The sequence below is a fragment of the Drosophila tropicalis genome, unplaced genomic scaffold (genome assembly GCF_018151085.1).
Source record: "Drosophila tropicalis isolate 14030-0801.00 unplaced genomic scaffold, ASM1815108v1 contig_845, whole genome shotgun sequence".
Lineage (NCBI taxonomy): Eukaryota > Metazoa > Arthropoda > Insecta > Diptera > Drosophilidae > Drosophila > Drosophila tropicalis.
Window position 1 is genome coordinate 5,960,659 of NW_027173338.1, and position 20,094 is coordinate 5,980,752.

The 20,094-nt window shown below is 36.1% G+C and overlaps 2 protein-coding genes across 3 annotated transcripts; one reads left to right on the top strand and one right to left on the bottom strand.

The window, feature by feature from the left end:
* Window positions 1–2,856: 2,856 nt before the first annotated feature.
* Window positions 2,857–10,656, top strand: LOC137581164 (cyclin-dependent kinase-like 1). Of its 2 annotated transcripts, none has more exons than XM_068295345.1 (4): window positions 2,857–2,996; window positions 9,190–9,376; window positions 9,489–10,361; window positions 10,422–10,656. In XM_068295345.1, exons 1-4 carry the CDS (start codon window positions 2,857–2,859, stop codon window positions 10,554–10,556), a joined length of 1,335 nt encoding a protein of 444 aa, XP_068151446.1. In that variant the 3' UTR covers window positions 10,557–10,656. The 2 variants fall into 2 exon arrangements, with proteins under 2 accessions (XP_068151446.1, XP_068151447.1); XM_068295346.1 differs by lacking the exon at window positions 2,857–2,996 and adding an exon at window positions 5,980–6,097.
* Window positions 10,657–12,815: 2,159 nt separating this feature from the next.
* LOC137580745 (uncharacterized) lies at window positions 12,816–19,397 on the bottom strand. Its single transcript, XM_068294862.1, has 7 exons — window positions 19,323–19,397; window positions 19,122–19,260; window positions 18,930–19,055; window positions 16,342–16,741; window positions 13,549–13,603; window positions 13,336–13,489; window positions 12,816–13,276 (listed from the first exon to the last, which is right to left on the bottom strand). The coding sequence occupies exons 1-7, from the start codon at window positions 19,395–19,397 to the stop codon at window positions 12,816–12,818; spliced, it is 1,410 nt and encodes a 469-aa protein (XP_068150963.1).
* Between the last annotated feature and the right edge of the window lie 697 nt (window positions 19,398–20,094).

Below are 20,094 nucleotides of genomic sequence, written 5' to 3' on the forward strand. Positions count from 1 at the left end.
GTTTTTTAATGTAAATGAATTTAGAACTATTTTAGAAAACTTATTTAATGGTTGCGAACTTTAATACCAAAAGATGTCTAATTAATACTAATTTCTCATGTCTCAAGTTGATTACCCGGCTTTATATGGAGATTCAATTGAACCAGAAGCTAAGCTTTAATATCTGGGAAATAAATATTTGAAATTATTAGTGTTATATAGTTATATGTTGGGTAACTATCTTGATGGCAAATATTAAATGCTCGGTTTAATTTGAAAGTTGTCTTAGTTGCCAGCAAAATGCACTCATTCAATTCGCTCGTTAAGCTGTATGCTCAAAACGATTTCAATCATCATGCCACTACATATAAACATACTTATAAATATATGTGTCCGCCCCTCTTTACATAGATATAAATATCCTTGTGTAAAAACGAAAACCAAAAAACATATTTTTGCCACTTTTTTCATGATATCCCTTATATTTTCATTTTTTTTTTTTTGATTTTTTACTCTTTATTTTTTGTCATCGCATTTTCCATGCAGACGAGCAAATGGCGTTGACATGTCTTCGAGAAGGATACCCTCTCTCTTGTCTTCTTCCCCCCTTTTCGTTTCGTAATGGAGGCGAAAGCAGTGGCAAGAGCATTAAAAACCGCTAAATCATCCGCTGCCGCTGCCAATAAGTATGCAATATTCTTTTTGAGCTCTGTTTGCCTGTCTGTTCTGTCTGTTCGTCTATCAGACATTGTCCGGAATCTTCAGGGCCGGGTTGTTGGATTCGGAATCGGAATCGGTAACGGTATGGAATAGCATAGCATGGCATGGCATGGAAGGAGCCGCTTGAGAAACCAAACAAAAAAGTCAAACAAAAGCGACGAACGCATATCAATGCAATTTGATGTCTGTGTACTTTTTTGTTCAATCACACACACACTCATCTAAACACCCGTACACTCACTCTCTCTCTCTCTCTCTCTCTCTCTGACACACACACACGTATATATTCCTTTTGATTGAATTTCAATTTGATTGCATTTCTAGTTCTTTTCTTTCTGTGTTTTCCCCTCTACTTTTTTGTTGGTTTGTTGATGATGGGGTCGGTTAGGATGGTTTCTAGTTCTTTATTTTTATGATTGGTGCAGGAAGGATGGGAGGCGGGAGGATGTGGCTCATTTGTTTGTTAGCAAGAGGAGGCATAATTGTGGGGCGTAGTTGAATTGAGTGATTGACTAATAAATTGTAATGAATTAGTTTAGGGCAAAGGTTTGAATACTTGCCAACCGCAAGGCAAAATGCCGGAGAATACAAAAGATTATCAGAGAAAGCCAATCATAAAGAGAAATAAAAGTAAGAGAAAACAGAGCAAGGCATAATGGCTAAAAATATGAGATATTGGCAAAATTTAAGAAGCGCCTTTAAGACCAATGAAATACTAAGTTGAGGAAAATAATCAGTAGGTTTGACCACTTTTCATGGCATATTTTCATGTCCTGTAATTACGTACGATGTAAAGGACTTCAAAAAATTGAAATACAGATATGGAGAAACATGCAGAAGTTTATTTAATATATTGAAAAAGAAAGACACTCAAAAGTAAAAGAAACAACTAACCAGGAAAGTCGAATAAAAACGAAACGCAAAAATTCGCACAAAAAGGAATAAAAAGAAACCAAGTGAAAAAGTGAGGTGAGATAAATATGAAAATATTAATAAGTAAGAAAAAAAATAAGTATAAAGGGAATTTTTTCGCAAACAGAATGTATTTTTTCATGCTTTTGCCATCTGTCCTTATATAGTCACAAAAATTTATTGGACACATATCTTAATCATACCATAACATATAAAGTATCCAGAGGGAGGGTGGGAAATGGTGGTAGAGGGGGAGTTGATATTGATGATAAGCAAGATTTAAATAAGTACATAAAAAACTTTCTTTTATGTTAAAGTTAAAGCTCCATGCTCAAAGAGTAGAAAAGTAAAAGCAAACGAATTGAAGACATCGAAGTAATAATGGAAGCAAAGCGAATAAATTGAGGCTCCTCAGGAACAAAAGGAAGACTGTGGAATAAAATCAATTTTGGTTTCTCGATTCACAAAAGATTCACTTGTCAAAGAGTTCACTTAAGTCTCGTTTTAGAAACTGACTAACTAAATTTTCCACCCTTGCAAATGTATTTTTTTTTTTTTTCGAATTTTTGCCCAGACCTCATTTGTTTTTTGTTTGTCGATGTCTTTGCCATTGAACTGAACTCTTGCCTCCACTTTCTATTTGCCACATCGAAGGCAAGTAAATTGCTAATACCACCTGCTGGAAACCTTTTTATGTACATCGACTCACTTACTCAGCTCTCGCTCTCTAACCTCTTTGACCTCTCTCTTTATTGGCTTCGCTTTTCTTGTCTCCCTTTGAACTTTTATGAGCCTCATTTTTGCATGTGGCATTTTCCTAGAATCTGTTTGACTTGCCATCCCAACTCTCACTTCAGTTTGCCCACATAATGAAGACTACTCCATGGCTCCACCTGCTCTGGCTGGTGTTGCTGGGTGAATCATTTGCATGTGGCAGCAGCTGTTTGTTGACCCAAAAAAGAAAGCAAAGCAAAGTAAAAACAAAAAGAGAAAATATCAAAATGAGACACGAGACACGTCAGAATCCAAAGGCTGCAATTTCTTTCATTCCATATTGCAATTTCTGGCATAAAATATGCACGATGTCCGAATGCACTTTTAAAGGCATATATGTATGTATATGTATGTATGGGAGAGATATCGATAAAATAAATAGACATTTGACTGGCCCAACTGCCAACGGGCTTGCCATTTAGTTAGTCAACCATTCGCCTTAGAGCCGTGCTAACGTCCATTTAGTTATAAATGTTTCAAAACTATTATCTACAGCAGACATTTCACAATTCATTTCTCTATCGACTGATACAAAAAATTCAGGTGTGCAATGAGGCGGTTCTCAATGCAGATCTAAATGGCCATGGAATGGGCAACGTGAACGGTGCCAGGTAAAAGCAAAAAACGATATGAACTTTCGCCTTTTCATTGCGTTTGTCGGCTTAATTAGCCAAAAGTTAAACTTTTCTTTTCTGCGGCCAAAAATGGAAAGTAAAAAGAATTAAAGACAAACTTTTCTTTCACTTTTCCGTGTTTGGTTTGCTCACTCATTCACTTACTCAATGACATTTCGATCGGCCTTGGCCTTTGTTGTAGGTTGGGGAAGACTATGACAGTCTTCACTTTCTGGTCTCGTTCTCTCTCTCTCTCTCTGAGTGTGTGTGTGTGTGTGTTTCTGTGCGTGTGCAACCATTTTGTTGGCATTAATAGCTTGTTATTTATTGCATTTTACGCTTGTTTTTACCGCAAGGCCACATCAACACACACGCATGACACACACACAGGTTGCCACACACACCTCAATGCGCCACGTTGCCATTTTGCACTGCAACGTGCCAAACTTTGCACACCAAGAGCATATTTATTTCCATTTTTTTTTTTAGTTGTTTTTAATGCATCAGAAATAAACACTCTCACATACACACATAAACCAAGCGCACTTGAGGTAGTAAAAGTTTTTCCATTGCACTGCTTATTTTTAAGTCATGCTGTTTTTAGATCGCTGAAAATATTTTGAAAAAGAGGCTACACCATCGGCATGGCCAACGGTGCAATGCACACGTGCAACAAAAGGGCAGCAACTCGAGTTGAGGGCCGTGAAAAGTTGTTGTTCAAAAAGTCAGGTAATTGAGCTAAAACTTTGAAATGATGGCGGTTAAATATCATGGTCGAAAATTTACAGAACAAACCGTAAACAAAAACAAAACTATTTTTAGACACCGAATCATATAGACTCTACATTAAAGACCCTCTTTAAATTAAACTATTGAAAGGAGTAATCGAAAAGGTTATTACTAAATCTACTATCTACTTCTACTCCTATGAACTGTAATAAGTAACACCTGCTGACCATTAATATTTAAGCAAGCCCACCTGCTTCCCCTCCTTACAACAACTTCTTCGACTAGCACTTAAATTTAGTGAAATCTTAAAGGTTTAACCAGGTTTAATCACGTTTATTTAAGAACCAGTGACAGCTTTTGAATAAAGAAACTTAAGAGCATTGTAACCTCTTTGGATTTTGTCGCCCTTCTATCCATAGTATTTTGAGTATGGTAACTTATAACCGTAAAAATTAGTGAGGGTGAGCAATATTTCGGTACGATTCAATTTTAAACTAACTTTAGTTTTGATAGTTTTAAAAATATAACAAAAATCAAAATAGCATTTTTTCGCCATCGTATTAAACGTCAACATTTAATACTTCATTGACCCCATTCATTATTCACTCTTCTCTGCGTAGTAAACCGCAAACATTCGAAAAAAGTTTTTCTTTACTCTGGCTCAGAATTTTTGTTTTCCTTATAAAGCTGCCCACACAATAGTTTTAACACTCCCTCACACACACACACACTCAAGAGGGAAATAAATACACAAAAATTCCATACCATTTCCACCAAACAAAAAATCATTGACCCCAAAGAAACAACTACAAGAAATGAAATGTATTCAACAAAAAGCCGGCTTGCCTATTAGAACAATAAATAACTATGAGAGTATAAACATTCTCAATGCAAACAACAACAGCAATACATGAAAATTGTTGGCCTTATAGACTACTCGATACCCTGTCGTGGATTAGAATGATAAAGATATAGTAGATGAAAACTCATAATGTAATATTGAGTAAAAATACACTCGACTAACAACTTTCTTTCTTATCTCACAGATTTCGTTCTTTGATATCCGATTGCTAACTAAATAAAGCTTTAAAATAATATAAAACAATTGAAAAACTTAATGTAATTTCGATATGAATTCCTTTAAGTAGTCATATTAATTTTATTTAATATGAAACTTATTCCTAATCCCATCCGAAATAGTTCTAGATTCCAAAGCTACGATCTCCAATCCAATCTCACCGAAAAAAGGAACTTAAAATGAACTCTCATTTAAAGTGAATAAAATGCAGTTTCTTGTAGTCTCTATATACCCTTAAACCATCTGCATGCAGAGTAAACCAACAAATACGGAAAATATATAATTAAAAGGCATGAAATCGACCACAATAAAGAGCAAAAAGGGAAAAAAAAGAAGACAGAGAGAAGAGGTAGAAATTGAAATCAAAAGCAAATGCCAGGGTATTTACACAGAAAACAATAGCTCAAGAAGCGATATAAATAGCCTTTGGGGGGAAAAGTGATTTGGGGGGGGGACCAAAACAAAAGCAAAGACAAGGGTTTGCGAGTCATAGCAATTGGAAGAAGTCTTCAACTGTAATTATGCAAATTAAATTCGCACTCCAAAAAGGTCAAAAGCAAACCCCTCTAACCAGTAATGAAATGGCAAAAGGGCAATTAGAATGCCAGTAACAGCAATTGAAGTTGTTAAAGGTGTTAGAAACAGCACAAATTAATGGAGGCTTTCTTTCGCTGTCGTTTCTACAAGTCTTTATCGAGCAATCTGTCTATGTATCTATGAGGATAACACGGCGTATGCGTGTTATTGGAGCATAACTCATATTGGACGACTTGTTTGCTTGTTATTTCATTGCATTTTTAAGTATTTTTAATGCATATTTAATGCAACACGCAAGCAACAACCACGACAAAAGAAATGAAACCGACTCCTTCGTCCAATGTCCAACAATGGCAAGAGTCCATGTGCAATGTCCAAATCACTATATATGCTCCTTCATATGGCTCCAACCTCTCCAATATGGTTGATGCAATCATCGCAGGCCATTTACATTCCGCTCCGTTTGCCAAAAACATTCCATTCGGCCACAAAAACTTCAGTCTTTTGCCGGCTGTTGGCGCTTCGACATCGCCTCCATTTCTGCGGTCTTTGTCGCTAGCTGACAACGGTTTTCATTTCGTGCCGTGTTTCATTCGAGTTGTTAGTGAAGCCTTAACAATAGAAAAAAAAGAAGACAAAATAGAAAAACCATAAATACATAAAACAAATATAGACAAGCCCTGTCGAAGGAGTTCGACAAAATTGATTTCACCATGAAAATGTTTGAGATATCTAAATTATTTTCGTTGCGAAGGTATGATTAACTATATAATTAATAATGTTTTTTAAAAAAGTTTATACTGTGAAAACTTATATTTTCGTGATCTACTTCCTTAACACATTAGGAACTTATAAAAATGTTTGCTCAAACTCACTTATTTATTGCAATCACTTTATTTTTTACCCTGTAGCTCTTTATATATAATTTAAAATTTAATTAATTTCATCAGGTAATACGTAACTTAATAGAGTTGTAGCACTTCCTAAGTTCTATATTTTCAGCTTTGCCTATTGTTAGAGCTTGAGTGTGATCATTTGGTTTGGCAAACATCCTGTGAACAATTTTTTCTTACCATATTTTCTCTTAGATTTTGAAATGCTTTGTTCATATTTATGTAAAAAATTGATTGTAATTCAATTTACTAGATAATTTCATAAGAAAATTAAATGAAATTTGAAGGAAAAAGGTCCCTTAGATTTCCAATTAAATCGTTTATCTTTTTGGTAAATATTTTCAAAAATCTCTGTTTAGCTAACGATCTTTTTGAAATTAGAGTCCAATCTTCCATTGGGGTCGGATCGAGTACAATCTTCAATAGAAGATTTTTTGCAGTAAAACACATTTTTGACTTCCTTGTTCACTTTAATACATAAACTTATATATTCATATATGTAAGGTCTAAGTTTTTCGATCTATTTTTGTCTTAATTTATACGACTTACGCTAAGTGATTAAGATTTTAAAAGGCCCCTTCAAAATGCCATTTAAGGCTCATTCAAAATTCCATCCATTAAATTAAAGACCGTACTTATTATGCCATAATGAATGGCAGACATTAATAAATCATAACTAACCCCCTCATTTCTCAGAGCCCCCCTATGAGACCTCATGCAAAACACTGCTGCACTATATTCCGGGAATTTTCCACCTTTATTTCCTTGTTGTTCGTTGCTTTTTCCTTAAACCACCCACTCTAGAAGTTAGGGAAATCTTTTTCTGTATATGTAGCCCAGTTTGAAAGATAGTCGCCGCTTTTTCACTATACTTAAACACTGGGTAACCTCAAAAGGAGCCAAGTAAAACTACGCCTCAAATTCTTTCCGGTCGTCGGTCGTCGCTAACAAAAACAAACAACCTGGAACTGAGGGGAAACTTCTTGAAAAAAACCAAAAACCAAAAAAAGAAAAAACGCAACATAGAGAACTTCAGGCAGGAGGGCAACTGCGCATGGTTTGCTTCTGGTTTAGCTTTGTTGTGGTTTTTTGTTAACTTTAGTCGTATTGCTATGACATTGAGTCCGTCGTATTGGATGGACGACGAAAAAAAAAAAAAAAAAGGGCCAGTAACATTAGGCAAAGTAGAAAAAGAAAAGAAAGAGTCAGTCAGTCATTGATTGTCAGTCAAACGAGCGACTGGTCGTGGGTGTTTGTTGCCAAATAGCAGAAAGCGTTCAAAAATTTTATTGATTGTCTTCTCGAGAATTATCAAGAAATTGAAAGCATAACTTATTGGTTGCATGGTGTGTATCGTAGAAATTTTAATTTGTTTCCTTAACAAATGAAAAACTTGAAATTTTACTAAATCTAGTTGCAAATACGACAAATTTTAGCCAGATGGATACCTAGGTAAGTCATCGGCTAGCCACTTTTCTCTCTTTCTCTCCCTCTCTATCTCTTTTTCTATTTATGTTTTGCCTTAGTCTGCACCATGAATATTTAATTGCATTTTCGTACTCTTTTTTTTTCTTCTATGTTGTTTTGGCCATGTTATTATTATGTTTACGACCTAGACGCATGTTAGGAATGAATACATACATAGGTACATACATATAAACGAACAACTGTATACCACTTAATTCAACCCATTATTCTCGCCCACACTCTGAAAAGTTCAGTTACCTCTTGGGGGGATAAATGGTAATTCATGGCGTTGACATTGAAATGCCAGTTGAAATTGTTGCCTTATCAGTCAGAGAACATCATAAAATAACAACTGCAAATGAAAAAACCTTGCACATACTCCCACTCGTCATTTCGAATGGGGATTAAAGGACACGCACCCTGTCAAAGTGACCATAAAATCGATTTTTGTTGCAATAATTTGTTGGTCTCTGTAATTATTATGGAATATAATTGGAGCTTATTGATTATTTTGTTCAAAAGAAGAAAAATTAGATATTCAATCGTAGTGGGAAATTAAAGATAACCTTAGTTGCTTGCCCTTTTTCAAATATTTGTTCTAGTTTATTCCAAAAAAGATCTATTAAACAAATTTAAAGAAAACATGGATAAAACTTTTTCTTTTGATTTTTTGGACGACTTTTAATGCAAATATCTTATTCAGAGGATATTCAAAGATGATCAGGTTCATAGGTGTTTCAGTTTATTATTTCTAATTTGAGAAACCAATTAGATTTTGCTTTATCAATTGTAGGTAAGGTGAGATCGATTTATCCTTCTCGGGGTCTTAGCAACATGATTTAATTGATTGTTATTCAAATGAAATATTATTTTTATCATTTAAATATTTAACTTACTTATCTTGCCAAAATAAAATTAGTTTTTCTATCTATTGATGTCTATAGTCTTCCATATTTGAACACATTTTGTATCTTTTGTTTAATAATGCTTTAAGTAATCACAAATTTCCATTCTTTACTTAATGTTAAACAAAATTAACAACTCATTATCAAAACTTTTCTCATTTGTTTGTTTCATTTCATCAAAACAAAATCCAACTAATCTAAAAACCATAATCAAAAATACCAAACAAAATGCAAAATCAACAACAATTTTTGGACAACTTGTAAATAAAACCAAAAATCAATATATATAATTATGCATTATGTCCATCGTTCAGCCCCATATAAGTTTTTGTTTGTGCTCCCGATCCTTCCACCCACACATGTGTTTGTGCCTGAGCTATCAAACCAATAAACTCATAGACATTTTATGTGCTCAATGCAAAGCAATGCGTCGTGCGAATATCAAACGTGGTCAATGTTTGAGCCTAAGGTAAACTACTCAAGGATCTTAATCCAATTGACTGTGAAATGCAAAGCTTTTGCGATCTTTTCAATTAAATGCAGCTGGTTAATCAACTTGTTGAACACATATTCTATTACAGACCACAAGGTAGCAGCAAAATGGATCGATATGAGAAGCTGAGTCGACTGGGCGAAGGCTCTTACGGTGTGGTCTATAAATGTCGTGATCGGGAAACTGGAGCATTGGTGGCAGTGAAGAGATTTGTTGAGTCCGAAGATGATCCAGCCATAAGGAAAATAGCACTGCGAGAAATTCGTCTGCTAAAGGTGAGAATTCGTAGATTTGATTATGCTATTAGGATATATAAGATACATTTTGGCCAATTCTTTATTAAAGATCAAAAAAAATATTGTAACGTTTTCTTTGTTTTTACCATAGAATCTTAAGCATCCTAATTTGGTGTCTCTGCTGGAAGTATTTCGCCGCAAGCGTCGTCTGCATTTGGTATTCGAATTCTGTGAGCTGACTGTACTCCATGAACTGGAACGTCATCCGCAAGGATGTCCGGAACATTTAACCAAACAGATTTGCTATCAGACGCTTCTGGGCGTGGCATATTGCCATAAACAAGGTTGCCTGCATCGTGACATTAAGCCCGAGAATATATTGCTTACCGCTCAGGGGCAGGTTAAATTGTGTGATTTTGGATTTGCACGAATGTTGAGTCCCGGGGAGAACTATACAGATTATGTGGCCACAAGATGGTATAGAGCACCAGAGCTTTTAGTCGGCGACACACAATATGGCACTCCGGTGGATGTCTGGGCAATTGGCTGCCTCTTTGCGGAGCTGGTAAGAGGTGAAGCCCTGTGGCCGGGCCGCAGCGACGTGGATCAACTGTATTTGATAAGGAAAACTCTGGGAGATCTAATGCCGCGACATATACAGATATTTGGCCAGAATGAATATTTCAAAGGCATCACACTACCAGTGCCGCCCACGTTAGAGCCTCTGGAGGATAAGATGCCAGCCAAGTCGCTACAAAATCCACTGACAATTGATTTTCTTAAAAAGTGCCTCGACAAGGATCCAGCCAAGCGTTGGTCCTGCGACAAACTAATCAAACATTCGTATTTCGATGATTACATAGCCAAACAGCGGGAACAGGAGCATATCAATAGCCTGGAAGCGGCCACTCTGCGTCAACAGCAACTTGCCTCACAGCAATTCATGTTGGCCACAGCGGCCCAGCAATTGCAGACGGGAGCAGCGCAGGCGGCGGCGGTGGCAGCAGCCCGTGATAAATCAAAGGTTGGTTCATCTGCCAACTTGTGCTATGCGCCAAATGGTAATATTTTTTTTTTTTTGCAGACTTCAAACACCTCTTTGCCGTTGCTGCCCAGCAATCAGCATCATCATCATCACCAGGACTATGGGAAATTACAGCCATTGAATAAGAATCCAACACTCCTCCATCGCACTGAACATCATCTGCCCACCATATGAGCAGCTTTAATTCAATATCTATTTACAACTTAATTTCACGTAACTTAAGAAACTCTTTGTTTATTTTCCAATATAAAACAAAATAAATGTTTAAAGTGTGTAAAAATATTGAAAAGAAAACCGGAATTAAGTTAACCAGTTCAATCCGATATCCTACCTAGGTGGTAAGGAGATATATCAACTGGTAGTACAATGATGAATCGGACGATACTTTCTTACTTTTAAATGTCATTCATTTGTGGAGAGTCTAATTTTAAGTCATCTAAAACAACTCGTTGTCACTCTTAACTGATTCAAATTAAGCCCTTGAAAATGAAAGTCTCGTTGTACTTTCATGCTTGCGAAAATCCATTTTATTTTTGCCAATACACGCACATTGAATTATCAAAAATTCTCCTACTCAAATTGAAAGTAATCTCTCTATGTACATAGAGATTTGGCTACTTATTCCCATCAGCCACTTGCCATGGCAATTTACACAGGAGTGGAATGTGCATATAGGAGCCCAAAATATGAATATATATTTTAACAACCTGACACAATTCGGAACTAAAACAAATCTCTTTGATGTGTAAAATGATTGTTGATGACTTTTTCACTATTTCTCTCTTTTCAATGCCTTCGTTATGTCTCTCAAATTTACCTTGGCAATTCGCTCCTGCACTCCTGTCTTGGCAGCTCTATTCTCTTTTTTTTTTTGGCATTATAATCCTCTGCTAAGCATAGGACAGATAATCAGCACCACGTAGCAACTTACGTGTGTCCCATCCATGTACTTAGAGTGGCCTAGTCGAGAATAAAAATGAAAGAAAAAGAAAACTTTTTACACGTTGATTGTTTGCTGTAAGACGTTGATTATGGTGATTAGGTTGTGATATGATTGCGCAAAAAGTATGGGAACAATTCGTTTGCATTTTTTAGACTGCAGTTTTTTTGGCTCAATGATTATCGGTTAATACCATGAACTAAGAGTTCGGTTAGAGCCCAAACCATCAGCTAGAAATACTTGATCAACTTATGTATTCAATAAAAACGAAACTTCAATTCATTTTTTTTGTGCACTTTGGCGAATTTAACAATTCAGGGACCTCTTTACATTATCCTCGACAGCTCCCGCACTTAGTTTTGCACTTTTTTTTCTTATTTTGGAGACACTTTGCATAAACGGCACCACAGATTATGCAACTGTCTGGTATTGTGAAGGACACAGAAGTAAGAAGACAACACTTTGCATATCCTGCCACGAGGACGACTTACAAATGCACAGCAAGGAAATAAATAGGGAGAAAGGAAAAAGGAAAGAGATAAAAAGAGAGAGAGAGAAAGGGAGAAAAGAACTTGGTGAAGCATTGTGTTGGCAAACGAAAAATCAAAGTGTCTAACAATTGGCGACAGATGCAATGGACCATGAGTCCCATTGGAGGGCAAAATGCAGAGCAAACTGGACGACGACGATACAGTCAATTTCGTTGTCAGTCGATTGCATTATCAACGTTGCATACTTTCAGGCTACACTCAGGCACACCCACACACAAACAGGACTACTTGATGATGTCCCGTCGTCATAGTGCCTCTAGAGATTTCTCAGCTTCGTTGACAATTGTTGCTATAGTTTCACTCTCTTTCTCTCTGTCTCTCTCTCTCTCTCTCTCTCTGTCAAATTTAATTAAAAGTTTCTCTGAAAAGTAAAACAAAAGCCAATCAGTTGGCCAGTTATAGTTTTGGGCTGGTCAGCTGAGATTTCCAACTAGCCTAGATGTGGTGAGTTTTTCTAAAAATGAATGCAGCAAAGCAACGCATTTAATTTGAAATATGAATGCAGTGATTGAAACAATAAAAACTAGACAATTATACTTTCATTGATTGTACTGTCTGATGAATGATTGGACTCTTTTGGAGTTAATGCCTGAAAGCATTTCCTAGCTTAATTAGAAAAGCTTTGGCAAATTTGGCAATTGCTCATCGTTCTGTTTAAAATTTAAGTAGAATACACTGACATTGAAGTGAATTATAGTTTCTGTTTAAATCAAAGTTAATATGCTGCTTACGATGACTAAGTTTTAAAATAGTTGGAGCTATGTATATACCATTGTCTTAAGCTTTATTTTATTATTAATATTTATTTAAATTTAAGAAAGTGCTTAATTAATATTAAATAATTCATAATTCTACAAGCTTTAATTCAAATTGCCCTATTTAAAGGTTTACATGGGATTAAAATTATTGAAATTTAGCAATTTGATCTTGATAAAATATAATTCAATACCAACGATACAGTTCACCTTCCGCATATCGACGATTCAAGGCATTCTTACGCTGCACTTCACCCCCAACACCACTCAAGAGCTCGTTCGGTTGCCAATTGCGGTAGATTTTGGAATCTTGTAACTTATCGTCCTTATCCAGAGCCTGCTGTTGCCACCATTTTAACTGGGGCATGGGAGCTTGGGCTGGTATCACCGAGATAACCTGTGGTTGACGACGCGGCCATAGACCCAACTTGGCCAAACGTTTCTGCTCATCAATGTCAGTATCATCGGGAGTATCCAGGATACGCAATTGTTGTACGGAGTCCTTGCTATACGAATTATTGGGGGCTCTTTTCAAGGCGAGCGGATGAAAGGGATCGTTGCCATAAAGTTCACGATAGCGTTGGCTCTTTACTAGGCTTATGATTTGGAACATTGCAAGACAGGTTACACAATTATAGCCCTCAAACACTAGTGAGACATGAAAATGATTAGATTTCAGTCCTTAATAGAAAAACGTATGTACTTACATATATAAAAACTGCCCACTAAAGTAAGCACTATAAGTAGGCCCAAATTGATCAGTTTCTTGAGGACAATCATTAGGACAATGTGAAATGAGGTGAACTGTATCAAGTACATGAGTTCGAATAGGGCCAACGGTAGCAAAAGCCATTTATATAACTATATTTCAATAATAAATAAAAAGTTATGAAGAATACATTTTCAAAAATTGTTTATACCTTAAAAGAACCAAAACTGGCCAAAAGAGCAGCCGCAATATTGGAATATGTGGGACTGGGGTATTGTATTACGAATAAACACAGTCCCGGTTATAGTTTTATATTAATTTTATTTAATGTTAAGATAAGTATTGATTTTTAGTTAATAGTAGATATAATTATAATTAATTGTTTAACTTCTTTCGCGTTTTCGTCGTGTGTACGTCTTACACTTTCGGCTTTTCGTCTTAAAACCCGTCTTTTCGTCTTTAACTTCGTCTTCTTAATGCGTCTCTGTCTGACCGGCTTGCCAGATTGTCTTCCGCTTTTTCGAGTCAGCTGACTCAACTAGGGCTGGCTGAATAGGATTGCCAGACCATTCCCACAAATCGGCCATCCTACACTTCATTCGCCCCGAATGCATCGTCGTCGTCGTCGTATGGTACCCATGGTTTCATATACTCAGCGCAAGTGGTCGTCTGCCTTGGGCCTTCGCTGAATACTGAGTCTTTTGCCACGTCGTAGGTGTCGTTGAATTTTACCCTTATGATCCGGTATGGACCAAGATATTTCGGCTTTAGCTTTAACCCAGGACCAAGTTGGGTTCTCTTGATGGCAACTAAATCGCCTATCTTATACTTCGATGCTGGTCTTCGTCTTAAGTTGTACCTGTTTTTGTTTTCATCTTGAATTTGTAGAATATGTTGTTTTGCTTCTTTACGTTGTTTATCTCGTTCATCATTAAAGTGTTGAATCATTTCGTCTTCTATCATTTCCTTGATTTTGATATCAGACTTTAATCGCATCTTTGTTCCCGTAAGCAGCTCGAAAGGAGTTGTTCTTATACTTCTACTAAATGTTGAATTGATGACTTGCTGGACATTATTTACAAATTTGTACCATTTTCTTGGATCTTCGCTTGAGAGTTTAGAAAGAACTGCGATGATTGTTGTATTTAGCCTCTCTACTTGGCCGTTCGCTCGAGGAAGTCCCGTCGTGATGAGATGATGTTTTATGCCTTCGTTTTTGCAATACAAGTCAAATTCCTCCGAGGAAAAAGCTGATCCTTTGTCCGATATTATTTGGGATGGATTGCCAAAAACCTTGCTCTGCTCCTGTAGTCGTAAAACTGCATCTTTTGTAGAAGTCGACTTTGTTGGGTACAACCAACAAAACTTGGTGAAACTATCGATGACTGCCAGGATATGTTTATACTGTTTATGCGTTGATTCCAGAGGTCCTAAAAAATCGATATGGTAGGTCATTAGCGGTTGTTCATCTTTGTATAATGGATGAAGCTCTCCTTCTTGTTTTCCTTGCTTGCGGTTAGTAACGATACATCTTATGCAACAGCTTATACATCTCTTTATTTTCTCTTCCAGATTCGGTATGAAATATTCTTTTCCAATGATCTCTCGTGTCTTCTTGATGGAAAAATGACCATGATCGTGGGCCTCTTTTATTAGTTCTCGTTGCATACTAGTTGGTACGACAATAAGTTCGTTGTCCGAGATAAGTTTGTGCAGAACTCCAGCCTTTAAAAAATAGTTATTGTGATTCGTCTTATCTACCAATACGTCTATAATAGCCTTCAGCTGGTCGTCCTGAGCTTGCAGATGCTTTATTCTGCTATGCATACTGGTTTCGCTGATCATCATCATTGGTACACGACTGAGTGCATCAGCATGGCGAATTCGAGTGCCCGCTCTGTGTTCGACGTCATATTGAAATTCTTGCATTTGGAGAATCCAACGAGCTACTCGTGTGCACAGATCCTTTTTCTGAATAGTTTTAGCTAGAGCATTGCAATCTGTAACAAGTTTGAAGCGGAGTCCAAGTAAATAAACTCGAAATTTCTTTAATGCTTCTACAACAGCTAAGATTTCTAACTCGTAACTGGTGAACTTTTTTTCGGCATCTGTCGTTTTCTTGCTCATGTAATACACTGGATGAAACTGCATGTCTTCTGGCGACTTCTGGAGAAGGACTGCGCCAAATCCGTCGATCGAGGCGTCTGTATGAAGCTCCGTTTCGTGTAGCTGATGAAAAATTTTCAAAACTGGCTTCTCTGTAATAAGCTTCTTTAATTTGTTAAACGCAGCTAGCTCTTTCTCACCAAAAATAATCAATGCATCATGTTTTGTCATATCCGTTAGAGGCTTTGCAATCAGAGAAAAATTTATTATAAACTTTCGAAAATATCCAACTAACCCCAAGAAACTCTGTAATTGTTTTAGATTAGACGGGATAGGAAACGATGACACGGCTTGCGTTTTCGATGTGGATGGACTTATACTTTGGTTTTCAATTACGTGTCCTAAATACTCAATTTTCGTTTTAAGGAACTGACATTTTTTGAAATTAATCACAAGCCCATATTCTTCGCAGTGTTTGAGTACTTCTTTTAAATTGGCTACAGCTTCGTCTTCAGTTTTTGCTGGTATTATTATATCGTCCACATATGGTATGGCTACTCCTTTCCTGGTTAGATCTCTGAATATAGCATTGACATGCCGTTGAAAGACGCTGGGAGAGTTCGAAAGACCAAATGGAACTCGAAGAAACTGGAATTGTCCATTATGTGTTACGAAAGAAGTATACTTGCGGCTCCCTTCTTCAATGCCAACATGAAAAAAACCATTTTTTAAATCAATGGAACTGAAAATACGTGCATTTTGAAGCCTGTCTAACTGATCTTCTATTAAGGGAAGTGGAAAATGATCTCTAATGATTACTTTATTAATACGTCTGTAATCGATGCATAACCGATTTGATCCGTCCCGTTTTTTCACAAGCACGACTGGGCTTGTATACTCAGACTCTGATATTTCAATTATGCCATCCTTCAGCCATTGATCGGTTTGATTGTCAATGATGCATCTCTCTGCATATGAGAATCGTCGAGGTCGTGAGTATATCGGTTTATCATCATTTAGAACTAGTCGCATTTGAATATTTGTTGACTTTTCGCTTACCGGATGGTAATTCTGTACCAAATTTTGAACTGCTTCTTTAGCCCTTTTACTTGCTGCTGGATCTATGTCGGCCTGCTGTTCACTGGAGTCATCCACATTGATTTTCAAAAAGGAACTTACTTCGGATTCTAAACATTGGGTTTTTGTCACCCTTAGACCTTTGTAGCTGATTGTAACCTCCGCTTGCTTACAGAAATCCTCGCCAAGAACAATTTCCACATCCATAAATTGTTGCTCCACTGAGAGAAATGTCAAACAGTATTTCTCACCGTTAATATCGACTGTATATTTAAATGAACCCGATGCTTTGATCTTGTCTGTGTCTTTTTTCTTTCCGAAACCGATTAAATAAATGTTAGAATCACTCAACATTGGATTATTCATGTTTTTCAGCATTGCTTCAGATATTAAATTGTACTTGCTACCAGTGTCTAAGAACGCGTTATAATTAATATTATTGATTTGAACTGGAATAGACATAAAATTTTGAGATGACGTAATTTTGCATATATTGGCTTTATCAGTTTTTGCACTGCTTGTTGGGCAATCTTTGGCAATATGTCCGAAATTATTACACTGAAAACATTTTCTACCCTTATTTTTATAATCGCAATTAACTGATGTATGGCCCTTGGCACCGCAATTAAAACATTTGAGTTCTTTGTTTGCACTTTTCTTCTGCACTGCTTGAAACTTATCGTCGTTTTTCGGATACTGCTTGGCCACACCATTGTTATATTTGTTTTCATTTTTCGATTTCTCGCGCATAACTTCAAAAATTTTAAGCTTCTGCTTGAATTCATTTATATTATTAGACCCGTATAAAATTGATTTGTTATTCACCGTATCGTCTATGCCATCGATCACATATTGTATCAGCGAAGAGTCTTCAATATTTCCGCGAGATGACATTTCTTTCATACACAAAAAATACTCCTGCAGACTTTCGTTTTTCTTTATTTTTCTATCAGACATTGACTTATGTAACTGTGCGCTATTTGTTGTTGATTTAAATTCAGCAAGAAGTGCGACTTTTAGCTTAAACCAGGTCGTTACATTTCGCTCACTATTAGCAAACATTTTTGCTAGGCCTTTTAATGATCGTTTGGCAAAAATAAATTTTTGTAACTCGTTCCAACACATAACAGTTGCCATATCTTCAAAATCTTGGATCCATACTTCGATAGATAGATTATCTTCGCCACTAAACAAACGGATAGAGTCTTCTATATCGCGAAAGTTTAAAGCGAACCTCGGAACTTCGGAAAAACTGTTTGGATTTTGCACACTGCTTCTATTTTGCACACTGCATGAATTCTCGCTTCGCACGCTTACATTTTCACACACTTCGTCGTTTTGTGACTCTTCGTCTTCACTTTCGTCGTTTTTTTCCGTTTGAAAATCGGCATCTTTGAGCAAAGAATTCTTTTTTAAATTGCAAAATATGTGTTTCGTTAAATCGTTTTTATTGTGAGGTAATCGAAGCAAATTACAAATTACAGCCAGGTCCATATCTGACAGATTTTCAGCAATATAATTAACTTTATCATTATACAAATTGTCCGACTCAGCAAAATCATAGCCCTCGAACTCGCGCACCCGTTTTCTATTATTTCTATCTCCTTCTTTTTCAAAAATAAACTTGTGCAACAGAACGATATTCTCTCTCTTTTCCTGCCGAAGCATCTCACTAATACACTGAAAGTCATTTAACTGTGCCATTTTTCGTTTCGTTTTTGTTCGTTGCTGTGTGTGTATGGGTAACCGACGCGGTAAAAACGCGGTAAAATGTGGCGTCTCTTTTTGGCTGATGCAATTTCCAAGAAATTGTGAAATAAAATTGTTTTCTTTTATACCGATTCGACTGTTATTGAACTTTTAGCATTATTCACCATTTTCATTAAACTTTTAGAGAGACTCGTATTAGTTAATTTTGCACCTTTTTACACTCTATTTTAATTTTCCGTTACACTTTGTTTTAGGTTGAGTTCACTTATAGTTTTTTCACGTAAAGCCTCAATATGTCTGGGCTACTTCTTTACACTTTTAAAATCTTTTTCACTTTTACTTCTTTGTGTGTGTCACCTCTCTTTCACTTTTTATTCTTTTTTAAGTTGAGCCCAAATGTGTGGGTCACTTTTTTTTTCACGTTTTTTTTTTTTTTTTCCTTTTTAGGTTGAGCCCCCAAAATGTGTGGGACTGGGGTATTGTATTACGAATAAACACAGTCCCGGTTATAGTTTTATATTAATTTTATTTAATGTTAAGATAAGTATTGATTTTTAGTTAATAGTAGATATAATTATAATTAATTGTTTAACTTCTTTCGCGTTTTCGTCGTGTGTACGTCTTACACTTTCGGCTTTTCGTCTTAAAAACCCGTCTTTTCGTCTTTAACTTCGTCTTCTTAATGCGTCTCTGTCTGACCGGCTTGCCAGATTGTCTTCCGCTTTTTCGAGTCAGCTGACTCAACTAGGGCTGGCTGAATAGGATTGCCAGACCATTCCCACAAATATAATAGCACTTGGTTATAAATCAATACTTTATCGGGATCTATAAAACACATATAAACGAAATAAATATACTATAAATATTTATTGGTTTTCCCACATTACTTACAATTTTCTATCCAATGAATGTATTTTCTCACCACTCGATTTTCAGCATATTGAGCATCTTGTTCGAACAATTCAACTAAAGGATGATAAGATGCGATACCATGTACAAATAAATATATACTGAATGCCAAGCATTTGATCTGTCGAAAGGATATATAATTATTTTAAAATTAACATTTGATTGTTTTTAATTCTTACTTACAATATTTATAAGACTCACAATAAGTACGCCTAGACGCACTGAGCAATAACATAAATAGGATTCCATAAACAACATATTAATATTAATTGTTTGTCATATTTCAAGCTCAATAACCAATCAAAACTGTAGCCATTAAGTAAGCCACAATAACTGAATGCAAATGAAATAAAAATCGTTATGAAAAATGACTCAAAATGGCCTTTATGGTAAATGACAAAAACATGTACTGAGATTTTTATCTCGCTAAAACAAAGTACAAGCTTTGCTTAGTCTAAGTAACGACCTAACGATATCCTATAGAAAGTTGAACCAAATGAAATGTGACAGTCGGAAAAACGATTCCTTTAAGCAAAGTTTCTAGAAACAAAAGCAGAATTTGGAATCTTATCGAAACGAGAGTTCTTTAAACTACGTATCCCAGATTTCTTCTTAAGTATATCGTAACCAATCGAAACCGGTTTCAGTTCGTTGAATACTCATATATAACCACACCAAAATTAGTAACAAGCATTAGAACAAATTTGATTTTGTCGACCTGTTTAACCGAATTTTGATAAATAACATCAAAGAAAAATAGAAATTATTGGTCTCTCAGTTTTTCAAATATAAACTGAATTCAAATTGGTCTTTGGCTTAGTGTGGCTACCCAAAAATGTTAATTTGCTACCTACGAGGTAACTCTTATTTTGTTCGTAGATTGAGGAAAATGCTTTATGCCAAATGGCATATGAAAGGAAAAACATTTGTCATTTGGTAGCCGATTGTCGAAGAG

Excerpts from the sequence above, each read along its gene's own strand:
- LOC137580745 (XM_068294862.1), bottom strand. The coding sequence starts at position 19,397 with ATGTTGTTTATGGAATCCTATTTATGTTATTGCTCAGTGCGTCTAGGC. Across the intron at positions 19,056-19,121 it reads CATTCATTGGATAGAAAATT|ATCCCGATAAAGTATTGATT; the intron begins GTAAGTAATGTG and ends TGTGTTTTATAG. Across the intron at positions 13,490-13,548 it reads CCAGTTTTGGTTCTTTTAAG|TTATATAAATGGCTTTTGCT; the intron begins GTATAAACAATT and ends ATTGAAATATAG.
- LOC137581164 (XM_068295345.1), top strand. The coding sequence starts at position 2,857 with ATGTTTCAAAACTATTATCTACAGCAGACATTTCACAATTCATTTCTC. Across the intron at positions 2,997-9,189 it reads GGCAACGTGAACGGTGCCAG|ACCACAAGGTAGCAGCAAAA; the intron begins GTAAAAGCAAAA and ends ATTCTATTACAG. Across the intron at positions 10,362-10,421 it reads CAGCCCGTGATAAATCAAAG|ACTTCAAACACCTCTTTGCC; the intron begins GTTGGTTCATCT and ends TTTTTTTTGCAG.